This window comes from Neopelma chrysocephalum, unplaced genomic scaffold (genome assembly GCF_003984885.1).
Source record: "Neopelma chrysocephalum unplaced genomic scaffold, ASM398488v2 Primary Assembly neopelma1_26, whole genome shotgun sequence".
In the NCBI taxonomy this organism is placed as follows: Eukaryota; Metazoa; Chordata; class Aves; order Passeriformes; family Pipridae; genus Neopelma; species Neopelma chrysocephalum.
This window is the reverse complement of record NW_020897695.1, coordinates 30,795,806-30,821,257: the sequence shown is the minus strand read 5'-3', so window position 1 is coordinate 30,821,257 and position 25,452 is coordinate 30,795,806. Positions and strand designations below refer to the sequence as shown.

Below are 25,452 nucleotides of genomic sequence, written 5' to 3'. Positions count from 1 at the left end.
AAAAAAAAAAGGGCTGGGGGATATTAGGGACAAAATGCACTTCAGACTCTGTGCCACATTTGGCTAAACTGAAGTAAGATCCAATTGGCAGCTTTTGAACATATGACCCTCCAAAGGCAAGCTGTCAGCTTGATAACAGTCGAAGGAAATAAATGAACAACTCTGTACTGTTCTGAAACTCTTACGTAACGAAGTTACAGTTTCATCCTGGAAAGTGGCCAAAAAACACAAATCAATGAGCAACCAACCTCCCATCATTTTTATCACAACAGTAATACTCATCCAAAGGTAGGTTCTTATTAAGCCCTAGTAATATTTGCATTGGTCCTCCACACCAGAAAGTCCAACTGACAATAACAAGATGACTCGTACTGCGAAAATGTGGGCAGAGGTACTTTTCAGAAGTGACAATAAAGCAGCTCTACAACCTAGTCCAAGATGAGCCAGACACATGAATCTTCTACAGAAAGAACTGTGAGATTACCAATGCTGCCAACACAGAACAGCTGAGCAAGTTTACTTAGATAGGCATTAGACATGCCAGGCACTGGAAAATATCATGAAATGAGGCTGTATAGCGTTACACTTTGCTCCAGAGAACTTCCTCATGCTGAAATATGTCAGCGTAAGAAGACAACTAAAGTTTTGCAACAGGTAACCCTGAGAGCAGACACTTGCACCCTCAAGAACCTAAAGGTCATGTCATTGTGGAAATTCTCTTGGTTTTTCTCTAGGGACTTCCTGCACGAACAATCAATCAAACCAATTTAAAAAAAAAAAAGCCATGCAAATGACAGCAACCTGGGAGATGCAGATTTAAAACCCTGTTTTTGACAGTTTTATATTCTCTTATCTGTCACAGGATTAGAAGCCCTGATAACCAGTTCTCTATAACTGAGATTTCCTTTACTAGATGTTGTCCTACTTTTTAAGCTAAACAGTAGATCAATCAGCCTGTATTAGAACTGTTCATACAGCCTTTGTCTCAAATAATGACAGCTATTCAATCTTCCTTCTTACGTAGTTAAAAATTTATAAGATATTACTTCTTTTTTCAGAGGGTTGCCTTAAGAGACCACCTATTATTCTGTTCTCCTTAACTAGACTAGTTTATGCATGGGCTTAACATTATTCACGTGTGTTGAAATTAAACTATGTATTAACTCCCTCAGATCAACTGCAGATCCTTGCTTTTATTGAAAATGACCTAATCACCGAGAAAGTCAGTGGATTGGAAATTTGTAAACCAGCTGAACTATCTTTAATGGAAGTCCTCCACAGAGGAATGAGTTTTCAAAGCTGAAATGCTATACTGTGTTGCTTCAGCTTTGTAACATGTGGGTACATGACTAAAATACTGGGTCTTCTCTGGTGGGGAAAAAATACTTGGACATTTGGAGAGCATGGAATTAAGGAAGAAGCAGTGCAACAGAATGAAGTCTTTTAAGGAGAAAGGATAACCTTTTAGCCCAGATGCTATTTATTGCTCCATGAGAACAGAAGAACAGCGATAAATCACCTATACAGAGGATAGTTGGGAACAATTTTAGAACACGTTCAAAAGCATGCCTGAACAGACACCTTTAAAGTCTTTCTCCAAAGGCAACAGCATAGTTTGCTCATATATATTCTTCGTTGAAGATGAAGAAGCATTTCCCTCCTAAGCTATCATGTCCATCAGACAAGCTGTAGCTGACCTTCTGAAGGCATGACCACAACACAGTGCCGAGGGAGCACACACAAGTAAAAGCAGCTAAAATACTCCCAAGATGGGTAAAGACAGGGACAGTGGCAGGACCTTATCAGGAACTCGGGGCAAGCCTCCTCCATGCGAGCAGGACTCCAACCATGGATAAATATCCTGGCTGTTTTTCTCACATTATACTAACCTTGGTTTCACAAACTGTGCTGGAGGGCAGGTTAGCTCTCCAGAGCTGAGCATACTCCTGCTTCCCGGACAAAGCCCCAGATGCAGCTGCAGTCATGCTTGTAGTGTGCAGGCGATAAACTGACAAAGATTTGAAACACCTCTGAAAAGAGCTCATGTGAAAGAGACAGATTCTGAGACTGCTGATAACCAGACAGTCCCTCAGCCAGTACCACCTATTTGCGGTTATGCAAGGTGAACTGGGGCAGAAAAAAGGAAAGAAAAGTATGGCAAAGGCATATCCAGAAAAAATCTTCCAAAAAGCTAAAAAACTTGTGACCATTTTGCCAAGGAATCCCTGTGGTGAGCTCAATGTATTCCAGAGGGGAAAGCAGGACACATACAGATAGGTGTGCATGCACGAATGCTGCTCCTGGTCCTATTTTGGGCGAGGAGGCAGAGCCTAGCAGGAACGGCCCGACTAGTCACCAGGCATGAGGAGACCATTGATTACAGTGCATTAAGAGATGGGCAGTCTGCAAGGGGGAAAAAATGGCAGGCTCACCACTGGCAGGATCTGAGAAAAGTTAGCGACAAAAAGGAAGTAACAATTTACTCATTCACTTTCCTCCATCCAAATTAGAGAACAAGAAATTTCCAAAATGCCTACTGGGAATTAATTCACAGCATCCTTGACTGCAACAGTAACAGGCATAAAATGACACTAAGAAAGGAAGAGGAATCAACAAGAATGTAAGAAGATATGCTTATGGGGGGGGGGGGGGGGGAACATAATTATCTACATCATAAACACATTTCCTTCTTCTGCATGATACACAACCAGCTTTCATAGAAGCCAGCTGAAGTGGTATTATAATGAAATACTAAATATGAGATAAAGAAATTGTACTACCCAGAAGACTTAAAGAGACCACACTTTTCTTAAAAAATTTATGCTGAAAACTGTATTCCTGATCTCCAAAGCAACAGTGTCCAGAAATCGTTATACCTGGTCTGTCACCCAGGCTTGAAGAAGTCTGACTATTGTTAGTTATTTTGGAAGGTCATTCTCAAAATGAAGATTGAGGGCTTCTTTCAATAATGGAAGCTATGCAGTGGTTTTTATGACTGGTCAGTCGTGTCACAAAAAGCTGCTCTTGACTGAAAGAGCATGAATATTAATGGCTTATAAATAAAAGCCTTTAATGTATGTGAAATATGAAATTAGCTTTTCCTGAATGCTCACATCAGCAGGATTTGATTTCCCAAAAGTTCATAAAAGGACTGTAAAAAGGAATGGTCAGGGCCACGTTCCACTTTTCCTCCATAGTATTTGCACATTAACAGTTTGCTGAGCCTTGCAAAACCTAAGTACACAGCTGGTATTTTCTACACCCAACACTCAAATTCCGCACAAAGGCGGAAAGACAAGTAGCAACAGTACAATCCATCCCCCTTCCAAAGTATTTCCTATGAACCTGGCCCCCCAAATGAGCTTCATGAACCTTTCCTCATGTCCCCGTTTGGACTTGAGGAAATGGAAACAATACTGCGACAACAGTTCATTCTGCTTTCTTGCAAAGAGAAATAGCAGTAACTTTATAAGAGCTACTTTCATCACATAGGGACAAAGTGGATAGAGGAGCTCAATCAGAGAAATATGCAGAAAAGAGAGGGAGAAAAGCACAGCACTGGAAGAAAAGAAGAGAGGGGGGAGTGAACTGTAAAAATGTCAGTACTATGCACACATGCACACTATAATGAAGAGTAAGGAAAGAAAAATAACAATTATTACATTTAAATAAAATATTAAGAGGCTAAGAAGCAAAAAGAAAAGGAAACATTTCAGGGGGAAAAAAAACAGGCAGCACTACATTTAGTAAAGCCATTAAAACCATGAAATGGCTATCACCCTCTTAGAAAACTAACATTCCTGCCTGCAAATACTTGCACACACTCTTACACAGGAACGGCAAAATCTCAAGCCCTGAAAAGCACTTGGGCATGTGCTTAACTCTCAAGCTCCAAGTACTTCAGCTGACGTCAGTAAGAGTATTCATACATTTGAGACAGGCACGTGCTCTAGCGGCTTGGTGGATCGAAACTGAGGGTGCAGTTCCACACGTTTTTTTTAATCCACAGCAGAGGCAAAGAGATCCTTGGGCCCCACTGCTCCCTTTACTGTGCCACTAAAAAGTCTTTGCAGGCTTGTACTGAAACCATGCCATTTAAAGATGAGAAGGTGAAGGAAAAAAGCAGAGCATTGGCATAAGTGACAATTTCAGTGACCCTATTTCACATGCAGCTCTTTGGTCATATTGATATGGTCAAAGCACTATACCACGAAGGAACGAGTCATAGGGTCACCAGTGCTGGCTTCAATGGTGAGAAAAAGGCATGTGATGCCACATCCTGCTCTTTCTATAATTATAGGAAACCTTGGGTTTTGTAGCTTCTTGATCTGACATGGTTTGCCCTTCTCACATTACTTGGAAACCTGAGGCAAAAATACATCAGCACTTCAGTTCACTTGTACATTCAATAGACACTAGCAGTTTTAACAAAAGAAGCAGCTATCTGAACTGTAGTACAAAATAAGACAAATAAAGCCAAGAGAAATTTCTGAATGAACTCCCTCCTGTAAGCAGGTCCTTACGCTAAGATGTAGAAAATGGAACAGTACACTTTGGCTTCACTTCCACAGTGGAGCTCTTGTATTGTGGGGTGAGTGTGTGGCTGCTGCATTAAAAAAAAAGTAGTTCTTTTACCACATTTAGCAGTGGAACTTAGCCTCCAGTAGCACAGCTATCTTTATTTATTTTCTTCCCCTTTTTTCTTCTCTTGTTTAAGTATAAAATTGTCCAAATCCTACTTAAGCAAGCATAACACGTAACAGTGGTACATTTTTAATCCTCTTAAACATATTTTAGCACTTTGGAAATGATTATGGCACTACCATGACCACAGGCACCAACACCTTCAGCTTCATTTTCACCTGAGAGGCCTAACTTCATTTCAACGTTATTTAATATTCACCATGCTTCCAGCAGTAAAACAGTACAGCAAAATCTAATGCGAACAACCCTTAGAATGGACAAGGACAGCTAATTTTGCTTGATACGAAATAAAACATATATCTTGACTCCTATTTAGTCATAATTTCACAGCCCACTGAAACTTACTCTATTGTTAACAGACGCAATCCTACCCCTCCCTTGCCACTTCATTGTGTGCCCCTGCAACACCTTCCCCAGACCAAGTATTTTTCCAGCTACATCACAAATGGCAATATTAAATGAATCCACATTAAAAAAAATCAACTGCATTTTGTTAGTTGACTTTTAACCTGGAAAGTCCCCAATCTGCGGTGGGAGTTATCCCCCGGTTACACATGTTGGCCTTCAGAAGACAAGGGGAACAGGCAGCCAGAGGGAATATTAGACCACTCAGGAAGCAAGTCTGCAAGATGGCAATAGGCCATGAGAATTTTCAACATTATCACTACACTTCAAGAGGGGGTAAAAAAGTGACTATCAATCAGAAAACCACATCTCAGGCGCCCATCTAGGTCATCCTTATGTGAAATACACTCACATTAAGGCCGGTCATTTGGAACACCACCCAAAAACAAACCACGTACAACACCAGCCTAGTTATCAGTCAACTTAAAAAACAATAATAGAAATCCTTCCTTTCACTTGGCTTTGAGTTTTATAAACTCTAATGTCTGGACCAAGTTTTGTAGGGCTCAAACCAAAACAGAAGCAGTTCTTTTTTTTTTCTTCCAGCTCAAGTTGAGTTAAGAAGTTAATTGATCTGGCATACGTGCAGGGTTGGAAATTTGTCTTACAGGGGTTTTTATATGCACACTGCAGCTGAGAGATTTGGCTTACAACTTTGATGTACCAAAAAGAACTCTGTGGGACAAACTGGTTGAAAGTAATACCCATGACATAAAAAGGCAAGAAAGAAGGAAAGATATCCCTTCTCTAAATTACCCTTTGCCTGCCTGAAGGGTACCTCATAGAAAGAAAAAAACCTATAAACATATGGTGGTAGACTACATCATCTTAAAAGTCTAAATGCAATTTCTAGGCTATGTACTTTTTGGGCATAAAGATTCCCAGTTTCAGAACATCATAGAAAATTATATGCTAAATATAACAACTCATAAAAATAATGATAAGCATCTCAAAAGAGTGAGACATTAAACAGACTCTTGTCCAAGACTCATGGTTTCTGTCCACTTTAATAGCAGCAACCTCAAAAAATATTTGTACATTGCAATTGCCTGGACCCACATGCTTTACATCTGCAAGTTCACCTTTGTATTTCTTAAAAATGCAGGCCATTCAAAAATGTAGCTAGAAAATCGTTATTTAGCTGTTTAAATGGAGTTGTCAGGGTCCAGGGAAAACTGAATTCCTGTTACTGAGGAGCCTCAAAAGCTTACTCTCTTGGTTGGACCCCCCCCAAAATGCAGCGTGACTAGCAGGATGCCTAGCACAAGACTGAAGTTTACCCAAAGTAAAGCTTTTTTTTATTCAGAAAAAAAATAAACGCATAATCCTTAAAGAGAAAAGAAAGTCCCTCCCGTAACATACAAAGGCAGGAAAGGACCGAGAAGACCATCCTGTTCTTGTGGGCAGTGAAGGAAAAAACCATCACATCAAAATGCCAGTACACAACACATCCAGAAATATTGTGGAGCATGTATCTCTACCCACTCACATAGATCTGTTTTAAAAATAGGCACGGAGTATACATATAGCTGGTAATTTCTCCAAATTCACTCTCATCGTTCTTAACTTAAAAGCAGTAATCTGCAAGCAAAGCTAAAAATGAATTGCTTGCAATATATAGTTATCCTGACTTGGCTCAGACAACACAGTATCAAAGTGCAAAACTAAGATTAGTAGATTATGTCAGAATGAGCTCCCATGGTTTATTTTTGAACTTTATAAATATCGTTAGCCAGTCATCATAGCGTGTGTGTGCCAAAACATGCTAATCTCCTGCAACCATCACGTCATCCAAAAGATGTCAGACAAGCAAGGCAAGATTAAAGAACTGACAGCAGAGCACAGGGTCTTGAATACCACAAACCCTCCTAGAGCACAGTAGTAGGCCACAATTTCTCAAACTGATTCTTATTTTTTGCATTTCTCCACTAGCCTTTAGAAAGTAAAAGAAATACAGTAACAGTCACAAGTCCAAAGTCGCCTTTTTGCAGAGCAAATCAAGGGAAGAACCTGGCAGAAAAGGCTGCAAGAAGGCAGCAAAGATGAAGCAGATTACAGAGGGGATACATTTAGAAAGGATTTAAGTCATGCCCCTCAAGCGATGCAATTATGAACTCTTCTGCAGGCATCATCACATTTCTGCTGAAGTGATTTTAGCAGTGTCAAAATGTCTGAACGCAACTATAGCAATCCTACAAGCACTAAAGTGAACCTGACCAGAAACTACTCCAGCTCCACAGGCCTGGCCTAGATGCACAAAGCATATGGAAACTGTAGTTTAGGTTCCTCATTTTGTTTTCAATGCATGTTTTTAACTACAGAATGCCATTTTTAAGGCACAATTAAAGGAGGGTTTTATCCTCCAGATAAAAATAAGAGATATTCCTTATCCGGGTGGGACAAGACATTTGCTGCAGAAGTGCTGAAGCTGCTTCACATGCCACTCTTCCCTTCGTGTACCAGTGAAATGATGATTTCCACCAGAGCCTTTTTTTATCTTGCTTCCACACTCAGCCAAGCAGGTCACTCCAAAAGGCTTTCCGCAGCAGCATAAATTAAGCCAATAAACTTGGCATGGGAGTAGATGGGGGGCACTCACAGCATCCATCTGCTCGCAAACCAGGGAGCTGTGATCCCTAGCTGAGAGCCTCGAGACACGCCATTCAGCAAGGCCATGGTCTCAGCCACCGCTCAGCTTTGCCACTGATCATGGCCACGCTTGCAGAGCAGTGTTTTACAGCTTCGGACCCTTCATCTGCATAGGGAAGGGATGGACAAAATTAAAGGCCATATGAAGGGGAAAAGAGCTAGCAAATTTTCAAACAAGACCTCACTGATATAATTAAAGGGTTTATTCCTTTCCCACAGCCCACCACTGGAAATACCAGGCCTCTGTCGGATTACTGAAGGAACAACATCAGAACAGGATGTCATTACACGAGGGAAAGTGTGAAACCCGAGCAAGTGAAACGGCAAACAGTTTTAAACCTTCTACCTACTGATTCATTGAGGAAACGTTTTCTTGACTGACTGAAATAAACTCACCCCTCCAAATGAAAACCAAGAGTTCCCAAATAAAACCTGCCCGTTAAAAACCAAGAAGGATCACATCCAATATTCCCAGAAGTAATAAGCCAGCAAAACAACCAACCCATCAAAGATCTAAGAGAACACCAAATACATTTTGGCAAGCATATTATTTCCTGTATCTAAAATTCAGCGCCAAGTAATCCTCACATGCTAGACCTGAATTTTACAAGTGATTTGCAGCTTTTAAGTTTCCTGGTGGCTTCCTACTACTTAAAAATGCTTTAAATAAAAAATGGTAGTTAAGCATAAAAAGTATATGTGTACCATACTCCATCACTCACTTGGACATTAAACTCCAGGTATGATTTACCCGTTTCTCTAAAGACTTAACAAGAGGTTAAAAACTGTCAACTGAATTTTTGGCCTGTAGTGCAGGGACATCTAGGGCCATCAGCATCAGGAAACACTTAAGGGAAGTTCAGGTTTGGCAACACTGAAATTTGCATTATTAGACTTGAATGTTAATGTCCCGTTAATCTTACACAGAGGCAGTCAAATCCATCAGCACTATTGTTTTCAGACTGTCTGCCCACTAAGGCAAACAATGCATCATTTACACTTGGTTTACATTTATAGTTGGGAAGAAAGCCACGCAAAGGACTAAGGGGGAAAACCAGAATGTTTTAAATGCAAATTTGGATTTAGAAGAAGCATGTATTCCTCTGCAAATTCCACATCTGCTAGATCACACAAAAGCTGGGTGCTTGTAATAAAAAATAATAAACGTGTTTCTGCTTTTTTTCCTACTTAAAAATTACCTTTAAAGCCTCCCTTTCACTTGACTGCTGAAAACTGGAAACTTTAGAAACTAATGCAGCTGGTCTTTCCCCTCCGTCAAGTTCAAGTTGATTGAATTCAGTCACTACACAATAAAAATGGCCAAAACCAACCCCTAAATCAACCCCCAAAAAACCATTTCCTTCCTCCTCAAGAACTTTCAGATATGTTCAAACCAGGAAATAACAGTAACGTGTAAAAACAAAATATAAACTTTAATTGTGGAGTCTCTTTAGCTTTAAACTATGAGATGTAAAAATTGACCTACTTTATGTAATACTCACACAGCTGAGTCATCACAGTATCAACTGGTCTCTATCAGCTGCAGAGTATGATGATTACTGAAAAGAAGCATCCATAATGAAATGCCTCTTTTATTTTATTATTATGCTAAAAATAAAATGTTAATCTAACAGTCCAGACCGTAACTGGGGAGGAGAAAATTTTTTAAGAAAGTTGGAACTGCAAAAAGTGGTCCCTGTAATGCAGATGCCATGCCTTGTAGTAAAAGCCTGTAAACTGCAGGATAGAATATTGGACAAGGCAGCAGAAATACAGATTAGTTCCAACTCTGCCGCTGTTACAGCATGTAGCTTCAGGCAAGTAATTTAGACTTCTTTGTTTTTCATCAAACAATAAAATGGAGGGAATGCTACTGCCTTACAGAATCAGCTGACTTTTATACCACACTTTAGCATATGCATAACATTAACTCTTACTTTATATCTACAGAAAAAGAAGGGGTAATATGTTTTTAATGCTGGCTTAGTAATCCTCATAAGAGAAGGTGGAAGTGCTTAATGAACATTAGAAACTCTTCACGGGAGCCTTGATTCATTGTAATTCACTCTGGACAGCATATTACACAGACTCCTGGCTTGCAGTCCATCAGAGTGAGCAGGAGTCCATTAGTATCTCAGGGCAAAGCATCTGTTGATAGAAAATATTCATTTAAAGAAAAAAAGTATTTCAATTACTAGTTTCTACTTATGCACTACCCTATAGCTACTTACAACGTAATGCTGTACTCTCAAGAGACCAGGAGGAGGTTAACAGAAACCCAAATGCAGCTTTTAAGTGCAGCTAGCTTATATTTTACATAAAGGGGAAAAAAAAAAAGACTTGAGTGTGCTACGCTGCTGGAATTGTTACTGCAAGCCTATAAGAGACCTAACACAAGAAAGCCCCAGAAGATGATGTGAAATAAGATGCAATGTACACTGAATACCACCTCTGCTGCCAGCGACATATTTACATTATTTCTTGTAGAAAGTGGTCAGACTTAAAGCCTGCTGTCAGTTGTGGGGCTGCAGGAGAGAAATGAGGAAACTCCGACAGGAAAAAAAAAGCAGGGCAGGAGAGTCCAGCTGAAGCACTGGAGTGCCCAGCATCAGGCCCCTGCACAAACATCTCTGATGCAGAAGGAGGTGGTGGTGCTGCATGGTCACCATCTCCCCCAAAACTCCCTGAGCCCGCTCCAAGCACAAAAGCTGCAGCACTCACAGGAGCTCTCCTCAGATGTCTGCAGCATGCTAATCCTAGCAGGGCCTTGCGGGCCCTCTGTCTGAGGGGCTTACCAGGCCATCGGTAGGTGAAGCATGTCATCTCATGGCAGACTACAGGAGTTTTACTTCTACAAGGACAAGGCAACGAATCACACGAGGCAACAGTACTGACATTACTCCTTAATTATATTTTACCATCTGCTACCGTGGCAGAACCATGGAGGTATTTCAAGACAGTAAACCAGGTCTGATACCCTGAGACTTAAGCCAGCAAAAACAGAAGATTTGCTATTCAGAATCACAAAACTAGGCAGAAAAACGCACCTGTGAAATTACGCTTAAGACTTCAAAGCTTTTCACTTAAGAACTATTAATTCCAAGTGCATACTGAATGCAGTCTGGCTTCTCGGCGGATGCTTTACAAAGCTGTCAGTTTTCTGAGGCTTGAGCGAAAAGGCAATATTTGATATGTAAAGATGTTTGAGAAGGAGGAGGGTAAAGTAAGAAGAAAGAGTTGTATGAGTCAGCCATGGTTCTTTTAAAAATTAAGTGATAGCGTTTTTAAATCACAGGAAAAAAAAGATGCATACACGGATTTCCTCATTCCTGGGTTACCAGGAGATAACACTCCCAAAGTTTAAGAGAACTTTCAATTGTGACCACTTACGGAGTGGGGAGCCAAGACCGCGATGGCAGCCCACAACACACAGGCTTTACTCCATTGTTCTCACCACCTTCTTGTTTTCGGAATTCATTTTGCAAATGCCGAAAAGAAGAAACGGCAGCAGCAGCCCGAACAAGCTCTGCTCCCGATACCATAAGACCAGGTTAAAGCCAGGTTGGACGGGGCTCTGACAAACACGGTCTAGCCGAAGGTGTCCCTGCCCACCGCAGGCGGCCTGGAACTGGATATTCTTCAAGGTACACCCTTCCACCCCAAACCGATCTGTGACTCTGATTCTACGACAACCCGCAGAGGTATGAGAGGAGCGGGGCCACAAAGCACCACTTGGTGCCTGTGCGGCTGGGGGCGGCCAGGCAGCTCCTCACGGCGGGGCATCACCTCCGCGCTAAGGGCACCAGGGACCCGAGGCGGGCAGCAGGGCCCGACACCGGGACCATTGTTCCGGGAACAGGCGAAGCCTGTGCTGGCACGGGCGAGGAGGAGGCGGCGGCGGCGGCGGCCGTACTCCGCCGGGCTGCCGTAGCGCCCGAAGGTCACGGGCAGGAGGCGACGTGCCACCACGCGTGTCGCCACGGGGTAACGTGACCGGCACTCTCCTCCCACCTCGCAGATCGAAGCGGGCAGGGCGGCTCCGCACCTGCTCACCTGGCCCGGGCCGCCCCCTCCCTGCCCCCCCCGCGGCGGCGCCGAGAGCTGCCCCGGGGGGCTCCTCCCGCCCCCGCCCCGCCTCGGCTCTGACGTCACGGCGGGGGGGGCGAGCCCGAGCGCTTGGGGGGGCGCCGAGGATTGCGCGGCGCGCAGGCCCGTCCCTTTGTGACGTCACGGGGAGCGGGGCGAACCTGGCCGGGCGGCGGCGTGGCCGGCGGCCCGCGGGCTCCGCCACAGCCACCACAACCTGTTGCTGCTGCCGCCGCCAGCGCGCCCCGCCGGCACCGCCGCCCCCTGCCAGAAGTGAAAATGGGGAGGGGGCGGAGGGAAAAGAGAGCAGGGGGGAGAAGGGTTAAATGAAAGCGCCGCCGCGAAGTTGTGACCGCGGGAGCACCGCGGCACATTGTCCGCCCCCGTCCCTCCTGCCTTCCTCCCCCGGGAGCCGCGCTCGCACCCCCTGCCCGACGGTGCGGGAGCGGCGCCGCATTGTTCGCCTCGGCGAGCCCGTGGAGAGCCGGGGTTTGGGGCGATCTCTCCCTTTTCCTCTCCCCCAGCTTTAATTATTAACACCGCGGTTTCCTCCCCCCTACGTCCCCCCCGCCCCGCTTTTGTCTGCCTGCCTGGGAAACGTGGACGCCTCGCGTGTTTCGCCACACTTTCCACCCGCCGTTCCCGTTTCGATGCCATAGTTTAAACTCGCCGGCCCCGGGCTCCCCTCTCCTCTGCAATGCGGATGTATTTTAATTCGGAAATTTAGGGGGTGCGGGAGGGGGGGGGGGGGGGGGAAGGGGGGGGGGGGGGCGGCCGCTAAAATAGCGCCCCCCCCCCCCCCCCCCCCCCCCAACACACATACATCGTTCCACCACCACCCCCGGGCAGCGTTTCAGCGGGGCGGGCAATCGATAGCGGGCAGTCAGCTGGAGTCAACTGCAGTTTTTACCAAATCTGTATTATAGCGAGGGAAAGTGTCCCGAAGGTCACCCTCCCTGCCAAGGAACACCCCTCTCTGAAAGAAATCGGCGGAGGCGACAAGACAAGATATAACCTACAACTTTTAAAGCCTCGCATCAAACACACCCAGAAGCGAGGATTCATAATTTTGGGGGAGGCAAAGGGGGGGGGACAATATACATATATATATACACATATAATTTTTTTAACGTTCACATAAAAATCATTATTCGCTCTACTGCATATATGGATAATCCCCTTCGTTTTCCAAACGAAAAGAAAAACTGCCCTGTGCCAATCAAAACGTAACTGGAGCACGAACAAAAATCTAACTACCCGTCCACATTTATATGTTTAAAGGATTAGACAATTACAAGGGATTGGTTAAGCGGCTGAATAAAGAGAGGCAGAAATACAGCCCGGGCTGCGCTGGATTAGCCCAAATTTTCGAACCATCATAATGAATTATTTTTAAAACTGTACCGAGCCATTTTCCTCATTATTCCGGTCAATCCCTAGGAACGCGTTGCCCGTAAGGCGATCCCCAGCTGCTCCGGCGTCTATCGCAAGGCAGAGCAGCCGAGGATCACACACAGGAGATGGGATGTGGTACTGCGAGAAACCAGCTCGCCATAACCAGACACTCGGTTTCAACTTAAAGGGCTTCCAACAACCACCGCCGCCGCTTCACGAGACGGGGATAGACACACGTAGATCATTAAAAAAAAAAAAAACAAACCAACAACCAAAACCCAACAAAAAAAAAAACCCAAACAAATCTCTCTTCGCATGCAAAAGCGCAGAATTAGTAAAACCACTTGAAAATGCAGTTCGGTGACATTATCGCGGCAGCCCCCCGAGCTCCCCGCGTTTCATCTAAAACTAGATTATGATTGTGTCATTTGAGGTCAATACATTTATTCACCGGAGGAATCGCTACACAAATCTGGTTTTATAACCAAACTGGATAGGCTTGCCCGTTAAAAGGGGCCTCTGAAACTCCCCCACCACACCACAGAAAAAATCAAATTCAGCATCACATTTGTTCCCAAAGCCTTAGAGCTGCAGGATTAGCTATAAACTTGACATTCACTGCCATTTCCTAAAACTGGGAGTCAAACGATATATGTTATGACCACTTACGTATTTCTTTTGAATTATATTCCTCTTGGGTCTTTCTTTGCTCATTCTGGTATCCAAATTCTGATTGCAAAAGGGGACAATTGCTTCATGAATTAAAGCCGCGACAATTAAAAAAAAAAATAAAAAAAATACCGAAAAAATCCAGGGGGGAGGGGGTTGTTTGTAGTGGTATCTTGTAATCCGACTTTCTTTCCTCACAATGTGATTCTCCTAGCAATAAATCCGAGAAATGGGGGACGGAAAAAAAAAAGACGAATGCGAAGGAAACAAAAAAAAAATTCACTTTAGTGAAGCATTATAATGGAAAATATCCCCCAAACACAAAAAAAACCGACGCCCTTGATATCCCCTTTTCTCTTTCTCAAGCCGCCTAAGCGATCTGCAGGTCCTTAGTGTCAGAGCTGTAGTTACATCTTGGAGGAGGAGAGGGGCCGGGAGGAGAAGATAAATAATCGGGACGTTGGAAGTCACGTTTGTGCCGCTGCAGCAGGGAAAGCAGCAGGGACAACTCCAGCAGCGGCGGCGGCTCCGGCGGCAGCAGCGGCGGCGGCGGCGGCAGCGAGGGCTGCACGCACCGTGTGTGTCTCCGCTCCTCCAGCTCCCCCCCAACCAATGAGAACAGCTCTCCGCCAGCAACTTTAAATGGACCTGGCTCTCTTTCTTTTTTTTTTTTAATATATATGTCTGCGTGTGTGTGTGCGCGCGCGCGCGTGTATGTGTATATATATATATATATATATAAATATATATATATATATATACACGGACACACGCACACACACATACATACATACACGGCTTAGGGCTCGCCCTCAATTCCCAACCGGGACAGCAGCCGCAGCGCCGCGCTCAGCGCATGCAACAGGCCTCGCTGAACACTCCATGCGGGTCAAGCGTCACGCGCTTCCCTCTCTCACCCCCCACCCCTCCTCCCACCTCCTTTCTTTTGGCATTTAAGCGCGGCCACCTGGCAGCCAAGGTCGCTGCGAGCTCTGCGCCGCCGCCCCAGCGCGGAGTTTTCCGACGGTCCCTGAGTGCGCAGCACGCTCGGTCGCCCTGCCCTGCCCCCTCCCCGCCCCGCAGCAGCCTCCCGCCTGCCAAGGGCTCTCCCTTCCGCTCCGTCCTTGCGCCCGCCGCGCCTCCCCCCGGGCTTGGGCACGCACCGGGGGCCCGCTGCGCTGGCAGCACCTGGAAGTCACGTCTGGCCGCGCAGGGCCCAAGAATTATCCTTGCTCGAGAGGAAAGTTGTAGTTCCCTCGCCACAAAATGGCGAACGGCGGAGAACTACACCTCCCGGCGTGCCCCGCGCGCCCGCCCGCCGATTGGCTGCGGGGCGAGGAACCCCCTTCGCCACGCTCGTCCTTCTCCCCTCCCCCACCTCTCTGCGTTGGTTTCCCCCTCCTGCTTGTCTCCCCCCAGGCCCCCCCTGCGGCGCTCGGTGGTAGAGGCTGGGGGTGTCCGGGGGGGTGGCACGGCAGGAGGAGGAGGAGAGCGAGGGGGAAGTTTATTGGGAATCGCTGACAGGGAGTGGGGAGGCAGGCAGGCGCCGCGGGAGGCTGCCGGGAGAGCGCGGGGATTAATGTGTCTGGGTTGGGCTGGGAAGTGGCGACACGAAAACTTTGTGTCTGTGGGCTGTGCCCGCCGAGGAGGCGGCGGTCTGGGTCTGCCGGACATGCGGACAGACAGACCGCTGGCTGGACAGAGAGACCGCCTGCCGGGTGGGCGGGCGGTGTCAGTTCGGGACAGGCTGTCGGGCTGGGCTCTGCGAGGCTCGCCCGGTGTGTCTCCAAGGTGTCCTGAGGTCGCGCCTCCTCTGCTGCCGGCGCCGCCGCGCTGGGGCTGCCCCGCGGGACCTGGCCCGGTGGTCCGGCGCGCCCGAGAATAACCTCTCTGTGCGGAGGGATGTGTGCTTTCAAATCCTGCCGGAAGCTCGGCGGTTTCCCAGGAGCAGCGGCCCGTCCGCGCCGAGAGCTGGTGCCGAGGGTGGGCAGCGCCGCCCTGCCCGATTCCCGGCGGGATCTGCCACGGGACCCGCCGGGCGGCACCTGGAAACCCGGTGTCAGTGAGAAATCCTGACATTCGATTAAATTATTTTTTTTCCCTTAAGTAAAAAAAAAAAAATTGTAGGAAACTGGTAGGAAAGTGGAAGATGCATCTTCAGTGAAAACCCAACAGTTCTTTAATGGCGGATTAAGGTGTTGGAGGAAATCCAGAGGAGGGTCACGAAGTTGATAAGAGAATTGGAGCACCTCCCCTTCAAAGACAGGCTGAGAAAGTTGGGGCTGTTCAGCCTGGGGAAGAGAAGCAACCTTCCAGTATCTGAAGAGGACCTACATGGAAGCTGGAGAGGACCTCTTCGTCAGGAAATGCAGTGATAGAACAGGGAATAATGGGTACAAATTGAAAGAGGGGAAATTTAGGTTAGATATTAGAAAGAAATTTTTTACTGTGAGAGTGGTAAGACACTGGAACAGGTTGCCCAGGGTGCCCCAACTCTGGCAGTGTTCAAAGCCAGGTTGGATAAGACCTTGAGCAATGTGGTTTGGTGGGGTGTTGCTGCCCATGGCAGAGGATTTGAGACTAGGTGATCTTTAAGGTCTATTCCAACTCCTTAACATTCTATGATTCTATGATTACATTTACTCCAGGGACAGGGAAGAAAGAGAGTCATTGATGATCTCCCTGGTGAGGTATCACCATACCCCGTGGCCATTTGTGCTTTTCTGTACAACTCTGGCATAAACTCTGAGGTGAGGTACCTCTATGCTAATGCTTATATACTTATATAGTTATATATTTAGGTAACACTAGGGACTTCATGCTGTCTTCCACATGTAGTTTTTATGTTCAGATCCTTTCTGGAGAGTATTTTCTTTGCTCTGTAGGGGCGAAAATTTCTGTGCAAGGCTTTTGAGTTGCAGTGCTCAAACTCAGGAGAGCAGGAGACGCAGAACTTGCCAGAACCTCACTCACTGATTCCTAGTCTTCTGTCTTCACTGTGAGGCCATCCTTCCTCACTTATGTAGATAAGTGAGCATATTGTTCTCCCTTTACCTTAGAAATATGCAAATCACATTTAAGACACTAAATAGAAAAAATAAAGCTATGTCATGATTTCTTAGTTTTCCCTTCACTTCTTCATGCTTACTGCTAATTATTTTGAGACATTTTTCCTAGTCTTGTGTAATAAAAAAATGGGGTACAAAATGATCTCTGTGTGCTTGGCCTCATCCAAAATCAAGCTTTTATGGTAATACTACTTGTGATCAAGTTAGTCTTTTACAGCCTTTCCTTTAGGCCTTCTGTAGGAAAATATACATTATTTCTAAGTGCAAGTCTGAGGAGAGTATTTTGTTCCTTTAAATTGGAAATATGCACACTTCTTGGATTGTTTAACTTTCTGCCCTCACTTTTTTTTATTAAGGTGTTTATGTAGCATGAAGGTCTAGGACATACTTGGAAGAAAATGCTTTTGTCTCAGGTGTTCTTTGATTAATAATGGTGAGTCTGTGATTTTCCAAGAGACATTTTGGAAAGCCCAAAGAGACAAAGATTCATGTATTTCTGGGTCAAGAATTGAGCAAAAAGGTTCTTGTAGAAAACCTACCTGGCTTTTCTCAAATTAAATGAGGTAGCAAAACCAACTATTCCCCTCCTTCTTACTTTGGAGATTACTTCCTGAAGTCTCCGGGTGTTGCTATGTTTGCTGCTGGCTTTTGTGCCATGTGTTGAACAAGAGCTTCCTGTCAGTGTAAACTAATGAATTTTCTTCTTGAGGCTGTGTGGCAGAAACCTTTCCCGTAGATCTGTGACTCTATTTACATTTGCGTTCTGTTATATAGAGCGTTGCATTATGCATGTGCTGTGTATCATGTATTCGTGGTGGATCTTGCCTTTCAGTTCTAGCTTATGTGCATTTTGGAGACTGACCTTTTAAATATTCAAGCTGAAGTGGTTTACTGTACTCGTTTACATTTTTGATTAAATGCTGTTACAATAGTACTTAGTGTCACAGGTTAACTGCTACTGATGTCAGTGTTTGCCATTACATTTGATCACTTTCTTTTTTTTTCTAATTTGATAGCAAGTTTCATCCTGGTCACTTCCAACTACAACTGTGCCTTGAAGATGTTTGAGAGATGACTAACATTAGAATGGTAGAGTTTCCTTGTTTTCATCTCATTCATTTCTTCGTTGTATACAGCAATTACACACATTTATAACGGAGTCTCCAAACTGGATTTATATGTTCTACAGTTAGTTTTTAATCGCTGTCCAGCGTCAACCTTTCCAATAACTTGCAAAGCCAGAACGGGCTCACTGATCTGGTGTATGACACTATTGTTCAAAGAGATTTGGGGTTTTTTTGGGGGTGGAGATTTTTTGGGAGGGCAGTGATGATATTGTGGATTTGTTCTTTGCATGAGCATAACACATTTTATGCATTGTGCATTTGGACTTGTGCATACTAAGCATCTTAGGTGTGGTTATCTCTGAGCAAGAGGTGAAATATAGTCATCTTCTAGCACACAGTTCAGTGAAAAGCGAGAGGAAATTTCAATAAGAAGGAACCTTGGTGATACCTCTCCAGCTACTACAACTTTCATAATACTTGCCTAGTTCACATCTCAATGAAGATAAAATCCCTTTGAGGTTATAAGAAAAGAACATTCATCCTGTCTGACTTAGGTATGACTGCACTTTTTTTTTTTTTCAGTCAGGGACTACTGCTTTTGACACTTTCAAACTCAGAGAGCAGGTGTGTATCCAGATTGGATTGGGGTGTACTCAGAGTTCTGGGGCAAGATTTTTAGTAAGCTATTGTGAAAGGTCCTGGTATGGGTGCTGGTCAAAACAAATAAAGAAGAATATTTAGTTCTTCAGGAAAATGAGGATTTACTATAAACCAAAGCACAACCATTTAAGTTTTTTTGTTCTTATTTCTTCTTTTTGGTCAAACAGATAAAACAATAGGCACAAGCAGTACAGGGAAGGCAGAAAGAACATGGGGTGAATTCAAGAGCCATAATTCAACAGTCAGCAAACAAAGGGCATGATGCCAGACAAGTTCAGCCATAAAGGAGCCTTGTCTTGGGGGCAGGCTATGATTGTTTGTGGACAGATGGCTGCTTACCAGTTAATAAAAATAACTTCTGGATACCTTTTCTTCAACTGTGTTGTGTTTACCTGAATTATGCCTGCCTCAGAAAAGATAAGATTAAGTTTTCTAGTGCTGAACAGGTTTTCTGCATCTGAAAGGGATACAGGTTTGAATTCCAAGATCTTATCTCTTGTGTGGGAAAAAAGCAAAATGTTTTGTACACTGAGAAGTGTCAGGGTGGGAGAGGGTCGATAGCTTTGCCCTGCTGGATACAGAACTTGATTCTAGCCCTAGAATCAGGTTGGCCATCTGCAGAGATGCAGTAATGCATGAGGGATTCTTGGACTTTTCTGAGGTTTGAATGGCTTCTGGAAGATAGAGTAAGTAAAGAGACTTTAAAAATGGACCCCCAGATTTGTAAAATTGAGGCATGTTCCTATAGATTAGCTTTTTCTGCCATTAATGATAACATCATTTATGTGTAGCACATTTTGTTTCGTGTTTGAGAAGACGGAACTTTACCACACACAGACGACTCTTTCCTGTAGCAGGTGGAAGGATGTAGAGACCATCAAAGGCCTCTGCCGACAGATAACTTGCCACTGGCTTGAGTTGCTGTCTAGACCTGACGTTCCAGTTTCCACACTTTCCAATTGGGGTTCCCTTCCACTTTCTGTCATGCTTTACATCCTATCTGTCCTGTGTTCATAATCTGCTTTACTGTTTTGCTTTGGTCTTAAAAGTCCCATAGCACGTTACAGCAATATTGGAGTGGAATATTAAAGATATCATTGCAATACATATCTAAGAGAAAAACAGCTACTTCTGTGAGTGGTTCCCTTGGGGAAGAGGGAAGTAGAACTTCCTTTTATTTCTTCCCATGGGGAAATAGAGATGTGAGTAGCTGGTTGCTGGCTATCAGTTTGGCCACTTCCCCACAACTTTTTTCACACGTTAAATATATGCATAAATGAACACATTTTTGTTAAACATACACATAAAATGCAAACATAATGACCATGCAACATAGGAAGCCTGTGTACATGCAAGATGGTGTCTCTTCATGTGGGTCTAAGGGTTTCCCAACAGCAGCTTCCATCATGCAGTTAAGCTCTACTTGTGTAGTGGATTCTGTATGCAGAGAGGCTGGATTCATGCACCGCAGATTTATGCATGTGATTTAAAGTCCTCTGAGTAATTGAGATGTGGTGCCTAGCATCTCCAGGATCCTCAAAGCAGCCGTACATACACATGCAGACAGACACTACGCAGATGGTCAGAGTGAAAGGATATTAAAGTGGCTAAGTTAAGCACTGAAAAGTTACCAAATGCCAGAATTGGGGAAATGCTTATGCAATCTTAATTCCATCCATACATCTATATATTGCTTTGTAATAATCTTAAAATAGACTACCTTTCCCCCCACCTCCATAGGATGATTGGGTTTTATTCAGTCTGTTAAGCAAGTCTGCTCTGGGGATGAATTAGAGTACATGCTGAAGGAGAGAGAGCATTGTCTGTTGAACTCTTACCCTCCCATGTTCCCTGAATGTAAGAAGGGAAGACATAATCTCATTGTTAAGGCAGCTGAATGTTGCTTTGGAGAAGTTGATCCTCTGCCAAGGAGTGTGATGCTGGGTAAGCCATTTACATCAATCTTTTAATAGTGGCCAGGTCAGCACTACTAATTTGTACATAAATAGCTACAGTTGTGAGGCAGGTGATGAGTTGTGACTTGTGACCATCATAGCTCTTTGATCTGAATCTCCTAATGTGCAGGATACTTTGTTCTCCCACTTGAAAACGTAGAAGAGGAGATGGGGAAATAAATATGTCTGTGGTTGCTAAAGTGTTCCCGTTGTAGCTCTTGCATTGTGTTCCTCATTTTATGGGTTCTCTTAGGACTACACATGTGCATCTGCACCAAAGGCTGGTAGAAGCCTTTGAACACTCAAAGAAAATGCTCTGCTTAGTACTAGCAAGACCTGGGTTTTAGGTACTTTGAGACTCTTCAGATCTTAATTTCTGACTGCCTCAGCTTACAGTCTGTAAAATGGAACTAATATATTCCTTTAGCACACAAAACTGACGGAAATATATCGCTTGTGGACTGTCATGATGTTCTCAGTGCAAGCACATCAGAAAAAGCACCACAAATCTCTTCATTTGGCTTTTTGTCTGCCTTTTCTCTATTGAATTTAGTACTATGTTAGACTTTCTTTCCTTTGAATTTTATTTCACTCCTTTTTACAACTGGCAATGTAAGGTTGCTTGTCCTTGCCACATTGTTCAGCATTTAATGCGGTTTGCTCAGTTGCCCTGCATCTGTTGAGACATAGGACTGTGGGACAGTACCCCTTGAGGCACACGAGCTTGAACCAAATCCTCATAAGTACACAAGCTCAAACAAAAAATGTGAAATAGGTATGAACTTCTGATTTTGGGTTGGTGCAAGTTCCTGCACAAACTGTAATTTTGCTTAAATGTGAACAATTTTAGTTGAGTTAGTAACTTGAACAATTTCGTTACATTGAAGTAAGATGCTTTTATGTGGAAATAAGAGCTCTACGAGGAGGAAGGGGAACAGCAGTGTCTTAATGGATGGAAGAGGAAGTAGAGAGAAATACTCCATCCTTCTTCCTCCTCCTCTTCTTTTTCCTCCTCTTGAATGTGCTCATTCAAAAGTCTGTCTTTCTTCCTCCCTTCTCTCCCCCTTATGAAGAGTATCATGCTTACTTTGAGCCACAGGGAAGATCAGGCTCATGTGACCAGTGCAGTCATGGTTGTGATCAAAAGACAATGTTGGATCGATGGGCAAGGGGAAGCTCTTTCTGTGGCCAAAAGAGTCATGGGACCGTGCTGGAGCAGGGGAGGAAAAGATGACTGCCTTGTCAGCATTTCATTGTTGGCAAGTGGCATGGGAAATACGGGAGGAATTGAGAGGGGAAGATGGAGGGTGGGACTGGAGTGAGTGCAGAACCAGGTAGGTTGTGAGAAGGGAGGACTGGAGAAAGGAGCAGGGAATAGGTAGATGGAAAGGAGCAAAGGCTAGCTTTGCTGTGGAAGTTGAGTCTGGTGATTTTGGAGGAGGAAGGTAAGAGGCAGCACAGGTTTTGGTGCTCCAGGGTGGGCCAGAGGCTCTAGAGACTCCCAGGTCAGCTAACACACCCCACAAACCTCATATTTGCATGTCTCCCTTTCCTGTCTGCACATCAGCTGTCTGGGCAGAGCCTGTCTTGGGCCATTTGCTTTAGCAGAAGGCAACATCAAGGCCTTTCTAGGAAAGAAATAAGGTTGTCTTATTTGAGGTGGCTTAATTTGCAAAGAGAGAGTACATATGGCTCTTGAGATGAGATGTTGCAAGCTGGAGCCCATCTTTATAGGCAGTAATGATGCTCCTCTCAAGCAGAGGACACACTCAGGTTTCCTGTTGGAAAAAAAAAGTCTCAGTTGCCCAGAGCTGGTTTCAGCTGATGAGTAGTGTGGAAAAGTAGTGAATCAGGCCTCAAGTTTGGCTACTAGTGCTGGCAGGGTCAGTACTGCTGGCGTCCAACTTACTAGCCAAAGTTTAGCCATAATTTTTCCTTCTAACTGACCATAAATTTCACACATTTGAAACATCATTTGTATTACAGCCAAGTAGAATTAATTTTGAGTACAGAGGAAGCTGTGTTTTTAATAAAAGGCCATCTTTATAACTAATCAAGTAGCACACATAGTGGTATCTCCTACTGAAAGAACAGAAGCAGCAAATTACTGTTGTAGTCATAAGGAAGGTTATCAGACAATTTTGTATTTAATAACAGTATAGAAAAGGCCTGATCCTGGAGGGTGCTATATGCTCTCCATTAGTTTCAATTTTTTTACCAGTTTTTGAGGTACTCTCACCACTGCACAGAGTCAACACCTTGAAATCATTAGGCAAAAAGCAGAGTATAGGAAATAAAGCATGAGAACAGCTTGCTTGTTTGTAAGAATAGCTTTTGTGGCCCAAAAACTTGGGTATGTTCATTCTTTTTTGTGATAGATAGTTATTATTTTAACTCCAGTAGTGGTCTCTGTTTTTATTGAATTTGTAGTATGTGCTGGCTTTGGATGCACAGTTTCAAAGTCTTCTGCTGATGTGAGATGAAATTTGTGCTCTCTTTGGTTCATGCTATGTCTTCTGTCACTGCAGTGCCTGTATAAACACGGTTGATGGTATGTAGTAGCATGATGTGAGATAAAACCCCAGCTGTTTCAGAAGATATCGCCTGCTGCTATCAAGAGGTTCAGGTTAGCAATTTTAAGTGTTACAAGGACTTATGTTTTTGAACTGCTTTCCTGAAGAGAAGGTGGAAATATACATGCCTGGCTATTTTAGGAATCATTCTTTCTTGAATGTGCTTATACTTTATGAAATGTGAGCTCAGGGAATATGGACAATAAAGCTGAATTATCATCCTTGAGTGTTTGTAGATTAAGGATACTGTGTATGAGTGAGTCATGGTAAAAGCTGAATTAGGTTTAAAATACCAGCAGGAACAACAACAACTGAGGATAGCCCAAGCAGGTATCGGTCACATCATTGTAATTCTTAAGGGATTTGGGTACAGTTTAAGATTTGCCTTCACTGATGTGGACACAACACACCACCAGCCAGCCAGCTTCCACGATCCCTCCTGCTGACCAGTCCATGAAGAAATAGCTATCTGCCAAACAAGCTGTTTGTTTTACTTCAAAGCCCCAGTGGGCCCAGCCCTTCCTGCCTAGCAGCTGCAGTAGGCTCTGTTCCTGCTCAGTGCCTGGCCTGGGAAGAGATTGCTCACTGGCCCAGGAGAGTGGTTCTCCTTAATTGGCTTGTGAGGAATGCTGTGCGAGAGGATTTGTCCTTTTTTTAAAATTGTTTGTTTTATTAAAGTTTGTTTATTAAAGTGAATATCTAGTCACAATGGAGACATATTTTTTGAAGCCTGTGTGTTGCCAGGAGAGCAGTGTAGAGCACTGATCAGGTTATTGCTTCCCCAGGATCAAAAGTACACGTGCATCTCTGGAGGCCCTGAGGGCAGCATCCCAGTGCCTTCTCTCTTCCCTCTTCCAGTTGAATTCTGCCAGATTTGTTGTAGTCATCACTCCCTGCATCTCTACAGGGGAGACACTAATGTGGGAGTCGCTCTACCTGTGGCATTTCTGATAAACACAGGTTAGATCTGTATTGCAGATTGCAAGGGTACTGAAGCTAGCTTTGAAGAAGCTAATGTGAGTGGCTCTGCCAGTCTAGCTGATGAAGTAGAGGGGTCTGGATGTGCTCATTTATGCCACTGAAAAGTGTGATTGTTTACCCTTAGATAGTAAATTAATAAAGAAAGCCAAGTCTGCCTCTAGTACCCAAGGCAGTTTAGCCAGCTTTGCAGCATACATGTACCCAGTCAGTTCTGTTCATTAATTAAAAAGTTTTGAAACTGCCAGTACATTAAAAATATGTTTGTCATATTGAGTTCCTATACCATTCTCCCATCAGTTGACAGGAGAACGTGACGCCTGCAGCTGTCACAAAAAGTGTGGGCAACAGCCCTAGTAGCCCCTTCTAATAAGTGCTTGCCTTACATATGGTTACATAAACTGTAATATGTCATCTTGCCTATCTGGGCCATGAGATGGCTCATCTCGTGAACCTGGGAAGATGAGTTTTAAAACCAAGATAATCTTGTTTAGAATTTATGGCTTTTGGAACTGGAGCGTCTCATCACTGTATGATTATATGTTTGTATGTTGTAGTTTCTCTGCATGGAGCATAACACAAATAATCTCAGGCTTTTTTAGCAAACAGTTCAGGATGAGAGAACTGTCTGGATGAGGGAACGGCGTGGGAACACGCTTACTGACCAATGAGTCAAAGAGACTGTGATTCTCTCTTCAAACCAGTAAAACTGTCTGGTGAGTTACGTGCTCAGAGCTGCAGTGGTTTGGAATGTTGACACACTTCTCAGTGAGACTGGTATTATTCAGTCTCATGGCTAGGACTGACTTTAGACAGCTGAGTTAAACAAATGTTCCTAGGGAGAAGCATGAACTGAAGGCTTGAGGTTAAAGCAAAATATCCTTTGCTGGCCTTGGAAGAGAATACCAAGAATGGTGATTTTTAAATCCTGCCTGTGAGATCAGTATTACAAGCCTTGAGCAATGTGGTTATGTCTGTGTCTACAGGGACGAGTGTGTGTAGGTGTCAGTATCCTTGTAGTCATAGCAGGAATTTCTGGATGATTTGTGATGGCTCAGTCTTGCAATGGACACCCTTTAAAACTGGTCTTTCTTCTGTAGCTGTCTGTATTCTGCCCTTGTTGGAGACCTAGACTTGGCACTCCACTGGGATCCAGTAACCCAGCTCAATGAACTGAGATTTTGGAGAGGAGGGTTTAGGATGGACTTCTCTACTGAGGAGAATTCATCAGTGTCCTGTTGCT

At 44.2% G+C, this 25,452-nt stretch overlaps 1 protein-coding gene and 1 long non-coding RNA gene across 3 annotated transcripts in view; one reads left to right on the top strand and one right to left on the bottom strand.

Annotated features, from left to right (window-relative positions):
* The window catches only part of JARID2 (jumonji and AT-rich interaction domain containing 2), a 215,960-nt gene extending 200,490 nt beyond the window's left edge, over positions 1-15,470 (bottom strand). Inside the window, exon 1 of one of the 2 annotated variants that reach the window (XM_027676086.1) lies at positions 15,072-15,470. Coding sequence is in view for 1 of the 2 variants with exons in the window: in XM_027676084.1 (XP_027531885.1) it covers positions 13,909-13,953 (45 nt within the window). In the remaining variant the exon portion in view is untranslated. Of the gene's footprint in view, positions 1-13,908; positions 14,520-15,071 lie in introns of those variants that run through there. The other variant, XM_027676084.1, reaches the window with a different exon arrangement.
* Positions 15,471-16,489: 1,019 nt separating this feature from the next.
* Positions 16,490-19,029, top strand: LOC113964154. Its single transcript, XR_003533076.1, has 3 exons — positions 16,490-16,658; positions 17,993-18,065; positions 18,871-19,029. It is a non-coding gene; the product is annotated as an uncharacterized LOC113964154 (long non-coding RNA).
* Positions 19,030-25,452: the final 6,423 nt, after the last annotated feature.